Here is a 17,106-nt window from a genome sequence, read left to right on the forward strand (position 1 = left end):
TACTGATGGATGATTTGTCTGTTGACTACCAAATTCTGTTTCAGAATTCATACAGAACAGTAAGAACACCTTTAGCATTTAACTGTGCACATGCTGTAATTGAGAGTGAGTTAATAATACTTGAAAATAGTGTCTCTTCCAAAGTTTACCAACTATGGGGTTTTATCCTACCCTATGATGAACATGAAGCCAAATCCCCATTTCTGATGAGGCCTCTTACATAATTTAGGCACTGTAAAAAGGTTTTTAATGTTTGTAAATGTAATTTCCGGCTGTTTTCAATCAGAACAGCATGAAAAAGTAATTCCATGCAAATGAGAAAGGGTTTGTGTTTCCCAAGTAGCAGCTTCAGAGATAACTAAAACCAGTTAGTGCAAGCTTTTGAAATGTATTTTAGTTGCACTAATAACAACAATTTGGCTGCTTTTAGGTCATGTAATCTGAACTGATACTAAGTTTAAAGATTAAAGGCAAAGTGCAATCCTCAGGATTTACCAATTAGATCCAACAGGATAAATGTCCTGACTCCCGCCCAGAAAGACCAGTGGGAATGATTTTAACTTCAGGCATGGCAGTAATCTCTCCATTTCAGGGGCTCTTTCACAGGCTTAAAATAAAGCAAGTTCTGTATCAGGGTCAGCGTGTTTGGCAGCTTCTAGAAATGAGCTTTAAATTGCTTTACATCCTGACGAAAGCTCAGCCCTCTTCAATTATAAATATACTTCAGTTTTTAACAGCAAATGTCATTATTTAGCTGTATTACTGTATATTAGAGAGTGGCTTAAATAATTTAAACCCTTCCCACACTACTTGCACTGCTTGCTCTGTGTTGGTGCTTATGAGCCTGATTGTAAAGGGACAGTCACCACTTTCCATTTTAATGATTCACACCCAAAAAGACAAAATGTATAAAACACCCTCATAAATGTAATATTCCATTTGAATTGCACAGCTCATTTTGACTGGTGCTGGTACTGATGAGAGAGGAAAAGTGTTCCATGAAAATGTCCTGGCTGTTGAAGGGAAATGATTGAATTCGACTTTGTGCATATTTGCTTTTCTCTCCTTCTAAATATTAACTAAAATTGAAAAGTGAAGAATGTAGTTAGCTGGAGGCTTAAGGAGAGCTGTTGTTTCATTGAAGAACACTTTAAGGGAACCTCTGCCAGTGATACCGAGGGATCTCTTGAACAGAATCATCCAAGTGATTGGAATTCCCTTAAGGATGGAGGGCTTATCTGGCAGCGTGAGCACAGAAGGACCGAAATCACCGAGTCAACAGTGAATCAGAAGGCAGTTTTGTGAGCTATTACAAACACTTACAGAGTCCAGTTCTGTCTTCTGTGGAGGACTCATTTCTGCCCTTGCAGAAGGCTGTAGAAGGCAGCAATTCATGGGTCCCAAAGCACGACTTCATTTTAACTTCATGACCATCTACGGACTCCACCGTGAAGCAGCCACGTCTGAAATACAAGATGTGTTTTTTACAAGCACGGTGCTAAAAATCCTTAAACTTTGAAGAAGTTTAAATTGGAGGTTCCAAATGGAGCAAGCTCGAGTGTGGATCCAAGCTGACAGGTTCGCCTGTTTGTAAGGAGCCACGTGTGTTCCCAAATCTGAATGTACTTACTGCACTGAATACAGAATTTTGTGTTTCTCTACAGAGCCTGCAGGTGAGAGTAGTTGTACATTTTGTAAAGTCATTTCCTTGTGGCTTTACCGTCCATGAATATGTATCACCAGCCATCCTGTGTTCCCCATATAGACAGACATATTTATCTGAATTACAGAGAAGAATGGAGCTGAGCTGAGCTGAGGAGCGAGAGCCTCCAGTGAATCATTCCTGCAATGAAACATTGACCGGAGCTGGGAGCCACTGAGCGAAATGTTCTGTGCAAACATATTCCAGTTCTCAGAATTAACAATGTTTCATTTCCTGTTTATAACAAAGCAACGGAGAGCTGGACAAATGGAATAAACTTTTTCAGGCTACCTCCAAACACAGGGATTTCGTGCAGCTGCTGCAGTTTTCTTCTGCCATTGCTGGCTTTTTTTCCTCTAGCACAGCAGCACTGTCCAGCTTAGCACAGTCCAGGTGCTTTCAGAGTGACACAACCTCTGTCACATCACAGAGTGACAGTAGCTGAAGTAATCCAGCTGCCTCAGCCCCCCAGTGAGTGTGGGCACCGTGTCAGCACAGGAGTTCAGTGCAGGATGTTGCAAAAACATGAACATTTCCTTTTCCTTACTCTCTTCAGTTCTGAGTTTATATAAACCTGGCTGGATTATCATATTTTAATGCCTCAGAACTGTCCCAATATTTACAATTCTGAAGTATTTAGCTGGCTCTTCCAGAAAATACATTTTAATGGAAATTTTTAAAGGAGCCCTTAAAAAAATGACTCTCCATAAATGTCTGTAGTAACATCTTTACATCAACAAATCTTTCCTGAGCCCTGGCTATAAAAGCTGAAATCCAAAACCTAACAACTCCAGCTGATGCTGAAATGCCAGATCACAGGTATTAAACCCATGAAAGGTTGGTGCTGAAATTCAAGATCAAACAAAATGGTCTTCAGCTTAAAGGGGGGAAAAAATTGACTGCACTTCAAAAGCACCGTGATATTGCAATAGGAGTCTGAAAAAATTAACCCAGGCATTAAAAGGAAGGAAGGAAGGATCTCTTTCAGGGACATCTGGGTACTTCCAGTGAGAAAACAGGATGCATGGCATGAGCAGCATGTTCAGCTTGGGGACCTTTGCCCAGGCTGAAATGGCCACCCAAGCACCAAGGGGCTGTCGAGGCAAGTGGGTGACAAGGCTCCCAAGGTGTCCCACAGAGGCTTCCAGGGTGTGGACAGAGGGGTGTTATCAGCTGCATCTTCACATCATGTCTGAGAGCGGGACAGAGCCAGGGGCAAAGGTGCCCCTGCAGGTTTGGAGGTTTTCTGTGAACAACAAATGTAGTTCATTGTTTAACTTGAAGTACAAAGTGACATTTAACAGAATTAATACTGAAAAGTCATTGCAACAACCCAGTGTTGGTGTTTGCTTCCTGGAAAGGGGGGTGAGGATTCCATGTCTGATGCCCGTGACGTCCACAGTCCACGAGGAAAGTGAAGTAAATAAATGCTAAATGTTAAATAATAGACACTCCAACAAAGACCATGTTGAGCCAGGACTTGTGGTCTAAGTAATAAACCCTTAAATAATGAGAGTGCTAGGTTTGAAACCATATCCAGCACATTGGGGCTTTTATTTCATTGTAATTTTACATTTTATTCTCAGCTAAGCCCAGCTCGTGGGTTATGATGTTTCTGCTCTGTTGGCAGAAGTGCTATTTTTAAATCACTCTGCACCTGGCAATAATGTATTGCAAATACAGAGTAGGTTTTGCTCCTCTAGCAAAAGGATTTGCCAGATGGGCTTTCCTAATAAATTGTGTCTGATAAAAGGACGAGAAGGTTATTTAAACAAAAAGATTTTAGCTATGCCATTACATTTGAAACAGATTGAGGATTTTGCCAGTAGATAAATTAAGGGGAAAATAGTGGATAGACTCAGTATTCTTTGGATGATGGCTTCTCTAGGAAGGAAGGCATGGGTGGCTAAAAGCAAAAATAAGGCACACACAAAATTAATTATCTAAAGAATAACATAAAACTGGGGCCAGAGCAAAGCTCAGCTTGCCCAGTTTCTAGTCATGGACAGAATTGTTTCAAACACTGTGTCACGAGTCCTGCCTAGAGAAGCAGTGCTGGGTACCAATATCATTTCTGCTTGGTTTTAATGTTCAGCCCTGCTTTATTGCTTCATGTTTTTGGTTTAGAAGGACCTTACAGGCCTAATTGCAGAAAGGATTCCAGGCTGTAATCCTACTGTGGTAATTTGACCCCACAAGTTAGGCACAAAAAATCATTCATGTCTGAGTTTTCACTGATTTCAGGGGGCTTTGGAACAGCATCATCTGAAGAGCAGAAGATGAGCAGTCCTGGTCCCAGCATGTCCCTCTGGCATGGCATGTTCTCCATGGCTGTGACCAACAGCACAGGCCTGGGAAAAGTGGAAATACATGCAAAATATAGAGAAGAATGTAGAGATTCTTCTCCTAAACACTTCCTGGTATGAACTGTAGCTGAAGCAATTGTTGAGACAGAATTTGTGTCTTTCTGAACCAGTCCAAGATGTTTTTAAACACCTAATTTTTCAGCATCTGGGTAGATGAGCCCAGTGATGTTCGCTTTAGCGATGATAACAATAATATCTCCCCTCTGTCAAACATTTGTGCCCTTCAAATTGATGGCCTAGAGGTTGAACCCTCAAGTTCACTTTGCCTCATGCCTCTTGTCCCACTGCTTGGCTTCTGTGCAGCCTTTGAGCCTCAGCCCCCTGAGCTCAGTAAAAAATTATAAACACCTTGATCTTTCCCACAGCAGATCTGGAAATCTGCCCCCCCGAGTCCTGGCTTCCATTCATCAGTCTGCAGTTCCACAGTACCAATATGTTAATGCTTTCAGAGAGGCAGGAATTTCCCTAAAAGCTCTGGGATGTGAGTTGCCCGGACGGTCCGTCATCGCCTGGCTCTTGGCTTGGAGCTGTGCAGCCAATTTGTGACTAATCTTCGTGTCCTTCAAGAGAAAGGGACGTGATGAAGGGACACAAAGGTGCCATCTCTGGGTGCTGTGACAGGAGAGTGATGTCAGGGATGAGCTGCACTGACTTGTGGGCCACCAAGTTGAGGGTGATCCCCCCCATGTGTCCCCTTGTCTGGGTTAAACTCAGCAAAGCAAACCAGCCCCGAGGTACAAAAGCTGTGACTGAGCAGTGGGACAGGGCAGTTCCTCCTGATTTCATTTTTATTTATAAAGTCTCAATCCTTGATCCTGACTCAAGTTGATTACATTATATCCCTTTGGACTGCACTGAAGTTATTCCATTACAGATCTGGTTACCTCTGAAAGGATATAAAGTACAACACTCAGAATTATTAAAGAGTGTGTCTGAAATGCTGAATCAAGGCACTGTGTGTGTGTAAGGAACAGCAGACCCTGCCTTGTAGGAAACTATTTTCCCTTTCAGAAATACTTATTTTACACTTGGAATATTTTACAGGGCTGTTTGAAATCATATTTTCTGTAATTATTTCTTTATTCAAGGAACCACCTACTAGAATGTTACATCTTTCTGAATATCATGTCTTACTTCTTCCCTTTTTTTTTCTTTTCTATTCGTATTATTTTTCTGTTGATTGCTTCAGATCAATTAGAAAACAACTCTTTCAGCCAGAAAATATCCATATCCATCTGAGGTCGAGCTGTGTTGGGTGAGAAGATTGGCAGCATGATGTGACCATGAGCTGTGCTGCACAGGGGGGTGTTGCTCTGTAATACGATGACACTGAATAGTTTTTATGGTGATTTAACATTGAAACCTTATTAGACTGTGAGCCTCAAGTCTCCACTTAGCAAAGCCTGTGTCAGCAATAAAAGGAATGACTTTCACAGAGGGGAAAGACTCTTCACCTCATTAGGGGTTTGTAGAGGAGCTTTAATGGCAGAGCTTCAGTTTATGGGTAAAACCAGAAGCCAAGTCAGGAGATGAACATCAGGGAACAGGAATGCTGAATGATACATAAACTCACACTGGATGAAAGAAAATTAAGGTCAGAGTAGTCTTATCAATTTTTTGTTAGTTTTTGTCCTGATTATCTTCAATATAGCACATAATTAAAGCAGATATTTAAATACATGTTTAACTGCTTTTATAGCAAAGGATCTTCCCAGACCTCAGCTTTGGGGAAGGAACACAGCTGAGCACTGGTGGTTATTCTTGAGAAGAGATTTTAGAAACTCCACTGTGAATTTTCTAAAATGACATTATTTTCAAGTTCTGAAAAGCAGTGCTTAACTGTAAATTATTTCTATTTACAAGATATAATTAGCAGGATTGGACATAAAGGGAAATGGGATTATACCAATATGGAAAATAACACTTTGATAGATAAAACTGCATCTTCTACAGATAAAAGTAAACTTTAAAGATGAACTAATGTCTTTAATGGTTTTATGAAATTATGTTGTGATTTCAACACCAATTTCTTTGATTTTTTGGGTTGTGAAAGAGAGGCAGAGTTGGAATTAGTGTTGGCCCATAACCAGAGAAGGCTAAACTGGAGGACTTTCCTACTGAGGTGCCCACGTGGCTGTACAAATTCCCTTCAAATGGGGAATGACATTGTCAGGGTCACATCAGTGCTGAGGTGTCAAAGCCCCAGTTGGCCACGATTTCAGGAAGATGGGAGCGGGTGGAAAGTAAAGAGTCACTCACACTGAGGGAGAGTGGAAAAGCAAGCTCTGAAGAAGCCACTTTTTGTTTCCAAAGGCCATAAATAACCCTTGGAGAGCACTGCATTGTAATGACTTGCAAAAACAGATTTTCCTATAGCAGAAAACGTCCCAGCTGATACCACTGTCAGTGCACCTCCAGGAATACTCTGCCATCAACTCACTGCCAGGGTTGGATTACAGGATATCCTAGTGCTTGTTTAACTCAATTCCCTGTTCATTTTTCAAGATGTTTGTTAGCATGGTTTAATATTTTATGTCTTACCAAAACATTTACTTTAGCAAGCTGACAAACACGACTTCCCCGCCTGCATTTCCCTGTTTGTTTTCTTTGTTTTGCAGGATCCCAAATATTTCAAGTCACAGAAGACTGGGAGAGGCCAATTGAAAGAAGGCTGGAGAGAGACCCACCAGCCAATTATGTGCTCCTACAAACTTGTGACTGTGAAATTTGAAGTCTGGGGACTTCAAACCAGAGTAGAGCAATTCGTACACAAGGTCAGTGAAATGGGAGCTGTTTCTTACCCTTCACATAAGCAGAACTTGAGCACACACAGGAATGTGGCTCTGGTTTTGGAGAGGCCTGGGAGCTCAGCTGAGTCCACTTCAGACCTCTCTCAAGGTCTGAAAGATCTGGAGCAGAGCCAGGGAGTTCATCTCTGGGTACAGACTTGAGAAAGCCTGGAGCTGCTCAGGGCTAAGGATGAGAACAACTATCCATAACATTCTCAGTACTGGGACAAATATGTGAGCTAAAGTATTTGTGAGTATATATGAGCGCTGGACATGTAGCAGTGAGGTGCAGAATTCCTTACAACAGGTAGTGGGAAAGTTTTCCAGTCTATTAAACAATGAATTAATGAATGGCATAACAGCCAAATGATAAGATTTTTCAAAGTATTGACCTTCCACGTGTTTAAAAAAACTAAGAAGGAAAAAGAACTGATGCAGAATGTCTAACTGCCCAAAGATTAATGGATTATATGCACATTCCCAATGGATTACATGCTAGTCAAGGCCATGCTGAAGTGATCCAGTGTTGGCAACAGATCCATTTCTAGTGGGAGACTGGACTTTGAGCCCTTCTGAGCCAGCACCTCTGACTCTGCAGGGCATGACCTCTTAGACCCAAAACTGTCACAGTGATTTTCACTTTCAGTGGTGTTGAAAGACAAGGGTGTTACTTTTCTGAGGTGTTTTGTTGCTATTTAACCCTTTCCCTGTTTGCAGGTGGTCAGAGACATCCTGTTGATCGGTCACCGGCAGGCGTTTGCCTGGGTGGATGAGTGGTATGGTGAGTGTGCTCCAAGCTTGGCCCATTTCTAAGGGCTCATGCAAAGCTCAGGACAATTAACAGCAGATTTCCATTTGATTTCCTGGACCATCATGTCCAGAAAGGTTGTGGACTCCCATCCCTGGAAATGTTCCAGGCCAGGTTGGACGGGGCTTGGAGCAACCTGGTCTAGTGGAAGGTGTCCCAGCCCATGGCAGGGGGTTGGAATGAGATGGTCTTTAAGGTCCCTTCCAATCCAAACCATTCCATGATTCTGTGGTCATCAGGTCCTCCTGTAAGTTGTTCATGAACAATGAACTATGAGATGTTCACAGTTCCAGGAGGTGGAACTCTGTGCAGTTTCTCTGATCCTCTTGGACCTCATTTGCTGCAGGTTCTCTTTAACCAGAGCAGGCTGGATTTAGGCAGCCAGGAAGCAGCATCCAGGGATGCCTTTCCATCCCAAAATCTGAATGTACCTGCCCCAGTGCCCTCTCCCTGCACTGCAGGCAGGGAGGAGCTGCCCCTGCCAGAAGAACCTCCTTCAGGTTTGCATAAAGCTGAAGTGAATGAAATAATCAGTGTGATAAACAATGTGTTCTGTTGTGGATATTAGTGGCTGGTTGCTGTTACTGACACTGTAAGTATGAATGTCTTGTCATTAAATTTACTGAACTATATTTAGCTTTATTATGAAGAAATTCTATTCTCTCAGTGTTGTTTACTAATAAAGAGCATGTTCTCTGCTTGGCAAAGTGCATCCCAGCATGTTACTGACACAGCTTCTGAGCTTGTTTTTCTTTCCAGATAACACTAAAAGACTGAAAAAGCAGGAGTTAGTGGTATTCCAGGTTTCCTTTTGATCAGAATTTTAGACTGCATTTCTTTTTACTGATGAATTCTGACACTGTGCTGCAAATACAATGGGTGAGGTTGTGTCTTTCCTTAAAAGCTGCCTCATAAAATGCAGCAGGAGCCTCCTGGCACGGAACAAGGAGTGGTGTGATACAAGAATTTGCAAGTCCTGGTGGCACATAATAAACCTGAGAAAAATGGGAGCCTCAAGAGTAGATCACACTGTGCAGGACCAAAGGGGCACCCATTTGCAAGTTGACTGTGCCAATAAAATGCTCTTTTAAGTGTCAGGAGTAAAAAGTTGATGGCTGTTTTTATGAGGCTCCAAAGTTACCAAACCCTTGTAAAGAACAGACCAAAATCCTGACACCATTCCTGTTCTGACTCCTGACTCCCAAGTGGATTTATTGAGATCATGGGAATACTCAGAAGAGTAAGGTCACAAGTCAATTATTGGATTCTTTATGTTTTTACTGGAGTTGTGGTTGATGACAAATCCTGTTAAATCTGTAATTATTGCCTGGTGTTACGAGACAGACTGAGCTGGTTGGACACCAGAGCCAGGCCAGGGCAGTGGGAAATGATCCTGCTGGGGGGATCAACCTGATTTGTAGGATATTTCTAATTCTTATAAATTGCTTCAGGCTCCACAACTTGTAGTCACTAATGTAGTCACTATTAATTTACTTCCCTATGTAAGTAAATGTTAGTTGCTGCAATCTAAGCTGGGGGGGTTCTAGCACTTAATTTGCTGGTTATGAGCTGTACAGTGCAAAGATAACATGAAATCTTTTTGCCAGTGCTGGAAAGGTAAGTAAATATTTATAGTGTTTATAATGTTTTCTATCCTTTTTTCCAAGGGATCTTCTAAAATCTGCTTAGAAGATCTTGGCCTTTGGCAAGGCCTGCTCTTCAGTGCTTCCTGCCTACCTTACATTACACAGACACTCCTAAACAATTTCCACTCCTTCCTGTTCTCTGGCTCCCTTTGACTTAACCTCCTTGCACCTTCCTTGGCTGACACAACTACCTTTATGAGGCAATTTTCATAAAGCTAGTTGCTCCTTGCTTTTTAAAAAAACCCTTTGTTGGCTTCCGCTGAAAGACTTTGTGTTCCTAGAACCTTCTCCTTAAAAAAAAAAATTAATTAAAAAAAATTAAGTTTGCCCTGAATCAATGGAAAATGCCAACAATTTTGAACTTTTTACAGATATGACTATGGATGATGTTCGAGAATACGAGAAAAATATGCATGAAAAAACCAACATTAAAGTTTGCAACCAACATTCATCTACTGTGGATGAAATAGAGAGCCATGCCAAAGCCAGAGTAGGTCAATTTTTAAAACATCCATATACACAGACCATAGGAGAGCAACCAGCTGATCTTGCTGACCAGCCAGTGGAGTTTTGGGGAGGTTTTGCTTCAGCAGGAACAGAATCTTTCTCCATGAAGTGCAATCCTCCCCTTGGTTTGCACTTTAAACCTGCCACTGGTGTAAGGAAGGGTGGGGTTGGGCTCCCTGTCCTCCAGGAAAACACAATGCTCAAATTTCAGTTGGATGCATAAAGAGGAAGTTAAAGAGGAGTTTTACTCCTAGTCTTTAAATAGTTAAAAAATGCAGGAGTTCACAGTGCTTCAGTCAAAAAGCCAGGAATGGGGGGAGTGGAAAATTGCTATGGGACTGCTAAAATTCTTTGTTTCACCAGGAAAAAAAGAATCCAATGAATTATTCACTCTTTTCTAAGTAATTTTAATGTTGTCATTGATTGACTACCAACAAGGTGGGAAGTATTTTCAGAAGTATTTAACAGCAGTTTGTGGAGAAGGGCAGGTTTCTGTGTATGTTCTTTGATTGAAATTCTGGAAATTTCATGAAGTATTTTATTTGCTAACTTGAGCACCACATGCAGAGGTCTAAAATTAGAGATTGTTACTCCCTGCAGATAGAAAAGATGCAGTGGTCTTTGCTTTTGAATGTCATTATTCCTTTATTTCTACTCACTGCTCTGTCAAACTCAGTGATGGTTTTACTCGTGTAACGAATTGGGGCAAGGTCTGAAGGGCTCCAAGTCTTTCCTTGGTTTTTACTCAGTGCCAGTTGTCACCAGCCTGAGAAAGGTGTTGTCTGAGTAGTCACCAGGAAGGTAATTCTTGTGTTTGTAATGCAGCAGCTCCACTGACATCAAGGTTACCCTCCGTAGTTGAGAATTAGTTTGGATTTTGGCTCCACACTTCAGGATTTGGCTCTGAGCAACGTCTGCCATCCGTAGTTCCCCTGTGGAATAATTGTCACTGAGGTCAGAACAGAAGTTGTCATTAATGGAATTTATAAAAAAGGATCTGAGCCTCCTTAGCTCAGGGGAAGGGCTGTTTTACTGGACTGTGGGTCAGAGCAGAGGGGAGTTAAAGCAAGTAGGAGCCAAAAAGCAGAAGTCAACTGAGGGGGCATCAGGTTGTTCATGTCTGCATTGGAAATGAAGAGTCTTGGAGGCTCCACTCAACAAGATTGCACTTAAATGGTCAGTGCTCTGAGAAACCTGCCTTGTCCCCTCCCGTGTTTCCAAGGCAGCTTTTGGTTCCCCTTGTCCAGAATTCCTCCATCGGAATCGCTGCCGTGCCTGCACCGGCTCCCTGCCGGGGGGGATTTGGGACCCCTTGAGTGCAGGAACACTCCCACACTGTTACAGGGTGTGAAATGAAATGTAGACCAGCAAAACGTTCAGATCTCTCTCCAGCACGAGCAGGTACAGCCCCTCTGAGACCATCTGTTTATTGCCACCACTTCTCAGGTCTGAAAACAGCTTCGATCTCACTCCTAATGACTGTGGCTGGAGAGCTCCCTGGAATGTCGGTGCAGGGGAGAGGGAAGGCAGCTGGCAACGTGCATGCTTTTGTTTATTTGTAATACAGCATAAAGCTGCTTTTACATAACATTTGCAGCCAAGGTTACACGTGCCTGCAGCTGGGTGCTGTTAAAAAGTGTGGATGCCCTGGTAGTCCAGGGTTTTGTCACATTTGGTCATCACCACTGCCAGTCCAGTGCCTCAGACACCCAAATGGGCAAGAATTCTAAATTGATTAAAAGCCTAGTTTATTTCTGGGGTTTTTTGAGCTTTCAGGGCTCGATCTATAAATGGTTTAATGAAATATTTCGAATTCACGAATTTAATGTGACATTCAGTGCAAACCTTCAGTTGGCTCGGTGGGCGTCTTGCAGGCACTGCAGGCGTGGAGCAGCAGGTTCCAGAAGAGCCTTCCTGATTTTCTGTTCAACTTCCCAGTTTGTAGCAGATGTCACTCCTTTGGGATCGCATCGGGAAAGTTTTGCAGGGCTGGGCTCAGGCAGAGCCCGTCCATGCTGGGGTCGCTCTGCCCTCTTGTGGGGTTCGACGGCACCGGGACACCTCTGGCACCTGCAGGACGAGAATTCCTGGGATCCCATTATCCATTGCACACTGGCTTTAATCTCTCAGCTCCTTTCGCCTCCGTTTTGCAGGGAATGGAGCAGTGGATTTGTCACTCGGCCATCGGGGTTTAAGTGCAGTTTCTGGATGGAAAGTTGGAAGGCACGTTGTGGCTTTGTCAAGTGAGAGGGAATTCTTCAGGCTTTAATAGTGGAAAAGCAAAAGGGGCTCAGTTCTGTGCATGAAGCTGCAGCTACAAGTCAGTGGAAGGAGAGAGGATTTTTCATCCCTTGATAATTAAAGCAGATGAACAAACTCATGAGAACCCTTTACCCATTTGGGTTCATAACCTAAATGAAAACCTCAAAACCCCTTTCAGTTTTATTTTGCTTGAAGTTCTGAAAAATTCTACCTGCTGACTGTTTACCCACTGTGCAATAGCTGGATTTTCCCAGCGATTCCAGAGGCAGCAATCTTTATTCAGCTCAGACCCACGCAGAAGAACCATTAGGATGTGATTAATGGACTTAAAACTTTGTTTCCTTTAGTTGTGCTTATCGTGCTCCAGTCAGTGCATTACAATGGGGAGGCATTCATGTGGAGAATCACTTAATGAGATGCATGATAAGCAATCATTCTCTGATTTAGAATTTGGATGGAAGTAGTTTAACTGAGCTAGTGAAACGATCATTTGAAATTATTCTAACGTGCCTTTGTATTTCATTCCCTCTCGCTGAAGACATGACAATGGATGAAGTCCGAGAGTTTGAACGAGCCACTCAGGAAGCCACCAACAAGAAGATCGGGATTTTCCCACCGGCAATATCTATCTCTAACATTTCCATGCCTTCCTCAACCCGCAGTGCTCCATCTAGTGCTCCATCAACTCCTCTCTCCACAGATGCTCCTGACTTCCTAACAGTTCCCAAAGACCGGCCTCGGAAAAAGTCTGCTCCAGAAACTCTCACCCTTCCAGATCCATCCAAAAAAACCTTTTAAATTAACCCTGCATGTTTCCTCCTGATAAGCCATGTCTGCCACAGCAAGAGTGACATAACTCAATTGCTACAAAGGTCGTGGTGATTTGTTGGTTGTTTTTTTTTTTTTTTTCTTGCTTAAAATAATCTTCCCGGTGTGGAAAGGTGACTTCTTTCCTCAGACTCGATCCTTAAAACCTTCTGAGAAGTGCATGCAAGAGAACATAGTTTATATATTCCTAAAGTAGTGTTTCAAGCCATATGGTGCATCTTACTGACATCCATGGAAAAGTCTGAGGGGATGCTCTAAATGAAAATCAATCCTCCTGTAGCAGAGTCCTGCCTGCAAACCCTCATCTAGGTCACAGCATTTATAATTAGGAGTAGGTATTTAGTAAAGCTGCCAAGGACTTCTGAGGCAAATTAGTGCCAACTCAAACGCAGGGTTAACAGGAAAAAAAAACCTTCCCATTTTCTTCTTTTATAGCTGATTTTAAAATCCTTCCTACTCTCAGGCTTCTCCTGTGTGTTTATAAACCTTTGACCTGTAACTCATTGTACTGGAACACCAACAGATTCACATTTCTCTCAATATGACTCAGGATTTGGGGCCTAAAACACAAAACACAAATCTTTTCAAACCTAAAGTATCACTGTATCAAAGCCCCAATTGTAATTAATTATACTGACTTTGAGGCCATTGAACTATTTCTATCTTGCACAGAATTTGTAAAAGAAACCACCTATTTCTTGTAGATAATGTATTTTACTAGCTCTGCCCTGTCCCTTTGTGAGCTCAGAGTCCGTGTGGTGTTCATCAATGGTGTTCTGTGCTTGAGGTTGACAAAGAGCAGCTAAAATGTGCCAGTTGAGAAGCCAAACCAATGAATTCTGTCTTTTCCTTGCTGGAAGAAGAGTAGTAGTCAGGCTGTGAAACCTTGGATGTAAAGGAAAGAAAATATGAGGCTCTGTTTTCTTTCCTGCCTCACATCTTTCCTAAACAGCACAATCTCCTGGATCATCTGGGGAAGGGGGGGACAAAATCAGTCACTTTAAGAAGCAAACGAACCATGGGTGACCTTGAGGAATCAGGAGTGTTCCTCTTGGTCTGGCTGTGCAATCATTCTTCAATCTCAGGAATTCAAATGTAGACAAGGATGTTTCCCAGAGGGAAGTGTAGGTTGTGAAAGGAGGAGTAAAAGGAGTGGCAGGAGGGTTCTCTTCCTTCCTTCCAATTCAAAGTGTGAACTCGGTGAGACCCTTTCCCTGCTGACCCTGATTTGGGGCACTTTGCTCTCTCCCACACAAGTTGCTGTTTGGTGGCTGCTGGCAGGACCTGTCTCCTGGTAGCTGTTCAACAAGCTGCTGTTCAATCCCCAGGGAATGACAGCTCCCACCTGGATCATGGCCAGAGCAGGGGATGTTTTGTACCACTGCTGACCTGGGGCATTGAAACAAGAGAGTCCTGCAGAGCTGAGCTGTCACTGAATATTGAACAATCAGTTTGGGGGGGGCCCCTCACCTGGGCAGGAGGTCACAGTGGCTGGAATGCAAGAACTCCTGGATAGATGCAGCTGCAGTCCAAGTTACGTGGAATGTGTGGCATTTAGGGGGTAGTTTTAGTAGCAGGAGAAGTAATTCCATTGCCAACTTGCACTGCAAACAGGTGTATGTTTGTCTGATAGTGACAATCCTGTAGCCAGCAAAATCCAGGAGCTCTCTGTGGGTTTGACTTCCTGTGTTCTCCCAGTCCTGTCCATGCTCGGCTTTGCTTTTCTTCCCAAAGCTGGGAATTCTGAGGGATTGGTACCTGATGGGTGATGGTTGGTTTGTTTAAAAAGCAGCTGCTGTAATGATGCAAACAAAACTTTCCTGCTTTGGTTTATGATTTCACTTTAACAAGGGTGCAGATTATACAATCATGATTATAACTGCTCTAATCCTGTTTTTATCATTATTAATTAATATCACGATTGGAACATTGAAATGAGGAGGAAGGTCTGAGTACTTCAGTGCAACACCTTGAGGCAAAGGGGTTGTTTTCAATACTGACTTTTCTCAGCTTTCTGTTGTATTTTCCAACATGTTTATTAGGATTAAAATAGAGAGAGTTTTGCAGGTGTTCCTCACTTCTTTTGCAAAAGTACAAGCTGTGATTATTTTCTGAGTACATCTTCAGAGCATGGTGCCAGGCACCACAGCCGTGTTCCTGTTCTCTGCCACGGGGACAGGAATTCCAGGATACAGCTCTGCTAGGACTTGGCAAGGAATTTTTTATCAAGGATACAGTTCAGAGGAAAAAATGTGCTTAGTTTGTTCGGGTTTCTATGAAAACCTGCTCCCAGCTCTGCTTGTGCTTTGTGTATTTGGGATAGAACAATCGTGGCAAAACAACTGGCAATTCAGTGCAGCTTCAGAAGGGTTGATCTCCTAATAAATCAAAAAGGGAGGGACCCAGAAAGGCTGTGAGGAGCAGCACGTTCCTGAAACACGTACTTAATGGGACTTCTTATGAATGTAATGGTCAATTTTGTAAATGACTGGATAAATCCTATGGAAAGAAACTATTTGACCTTATTCTTTGGCTTTTTTTGATTATTCTGGAAGGTGATTTTGTGACATCTAGTAGCCAATTTGCATTAATTGCTGCTGTAGAGACTTTGAAACTGAAATATTTGTTCCTTGAATTTCAGTTTGTAACAAGACCGCTGTACTTTGTTAAAACTGCTTTGAAGCTTGCTGCACTATAACTTCAAACTGATGTGTTATCCTTTGAAATAAGCCAAATGTATATGCTTTTTATCAAATAGTGAGTGCAGTAAGAGAGAATTCATGATCTTGTCGATAGGAGATTTTCTGTTGCCATTGTTTGGACTTGGTTTTCTATGTGTAAGTTAAAATTGCTAAATAAGTCTAACAATGTTTTGCTTTAAATGAACAGCATGGTCATTGAATTACGATCTCCTGTAGTTTTGTGGTGTCACTAAAACAGGTTTTCATTGGTTTATTTCATTTCTGTGATAATTTCTGTATGTCCAGTAATCCATTTCTTTAATTTAGAGTGCTGATGGCAACATCAGGCAATGCATCACCACCATCCAAGAAGGACCAAGTCTTGATTTGCTCTGCATGTTAAAGAGTGCAAGGCTCAGCGGGAGAATTTGACTGTCATTTTTCTCATTCATATCACTTAGTTTCTGGTTTTTTCCGAGTTATTTATTATTTTTAATATTGTATTTTCCCTTGCATTTTGTTGTAAATAAACTACCAACAACTATTCTTTACAATGGGGACTGTTTTCTCTTACTGGGTCTCCTCTGGGCAGGAACCTCCTCATTAACATTTACCCATTAACATTTCTACCCCCAGCTCTGCAAGCCACTTCCTCAGAATTAAATAGCACAAAGAATTGGCTTTGAAAGGAAAATTTAAAGCACTTCCAACCTCTCCTTGGTCCTGTTGTACCTCAGCTCTGTAAGGATTTTACCAGGGCAGGTGCCCCACCAGTCTGGCATTGGTCCATTCACTTGTAAATGACCATTGGGTTGACAAGGAAGTTTTTGCAGTGAGGAATCTAATTCCCTATGCAAGATTTTGGCAGCCCAGTGTCGTACCAAACAACTGGAAAATACTGGAAAAGAGACCACTCTCAAACTTATCTCCAAGTCAGTTCATTTTAGTCAAAAACATTTTCTCCGTACAGCGGCTCTTGGAGCATTTCAGGAGAGTCTTTCTCCATAGAAACGCAGCTTTCCCTGCTCCAGAGGAACGGCAGTGCAGGGTCAGGAGGGAAACGCTTCAGAGCAGCTGGGACAGGACAGTGGGAACAAGGAGAGGACTGGACCCCCAGTGATCCCCACTGATCCCCAGTGATCCCCAGTGCCCAGAGCTGACCTGGCGGGCATTGGGTTGATCGGGTGTGTTTTACAGTTTGGGCGGGGCTGCGGTGGAATATGAACACACTCAGAATCCTACACCTGCAAACGCCTCCCAGAGCGGTGACACACCGGACCGCGGCCCCCGCAGCCCTCGGGGCCGGGCTGGGCGGGTGCAGCGGGGACAGTCCCACCTGCATAGGGGACAATCCCACCCGCAGAGGGGACAGTCCCACCCGCATAGGGGACACCGCAGGGGCAGGAGTTCATTGCATTGTCCGGAACCCAGCGATTTTTATTGCGGAGATCAAACCCCAGCGAAGCCTTTTACCTGATGCCATGCTAATTGGCACACACGTGACCTCTCTCATTAAC

At 42.8% G+C, this 17,106-nt stretch overlaps 1 protein-coding gene across 2 annotated transcripts in view; it reads left to right on the plus strand.

Annotated features, from left to right (window-relative positions):
• Positions 1-16,143, plus strand: part of PITPNC1 (phosphatidylinositol transfer protein cytoplasmic 1) — a 74,648-nt gene extending 58,505 nt beyond the window's left edge. The window contains exons 7-10 of one of the 2 annotated variants that reach the window (XM_027749722.2): positions 6,687-6,842; positions 7,575-7,638; positions 9,683-9,801; positions 12,619-13,058. In XM_027749722.2, the coding sequence (XP_027605523.1) occupies positions 6,687-6,842; positions 7,575-7,638; positions 9,683-9,801; positions 12,619-12,624 (345 nt within the window). In that variant the 3' untranslated portion in view covers positions 12,625-13,058. Of the gene's footprint in view, positions 1-6,686; positions 6,843-7,574; positions 7,639-9,682; positions 9,802-12,618 lie in introns of both variants that reach the window. The other variant, XM_027749721.2, reaches the window with a different exon arrangement.
• Positions 16,144-17,106: the final 963 nt, after the last annotated feature.

This window comes from Pipra filicauda, unplaced genomic scaffold, assembly GCF_003945595.2.
Source record: "Pipra filicauda isolate LSUMZ 115617 unplaced genomic scaffold, ASM394559v2 scaffold80_size11013439_pilon, whole genome shotgun sequence".
NCBI classification, from domain to species: Eukaryota; Metazoa; Chordata; class Aves; order Passeriformes; family Pipridae; genus Pipra; species Pipra filicauda.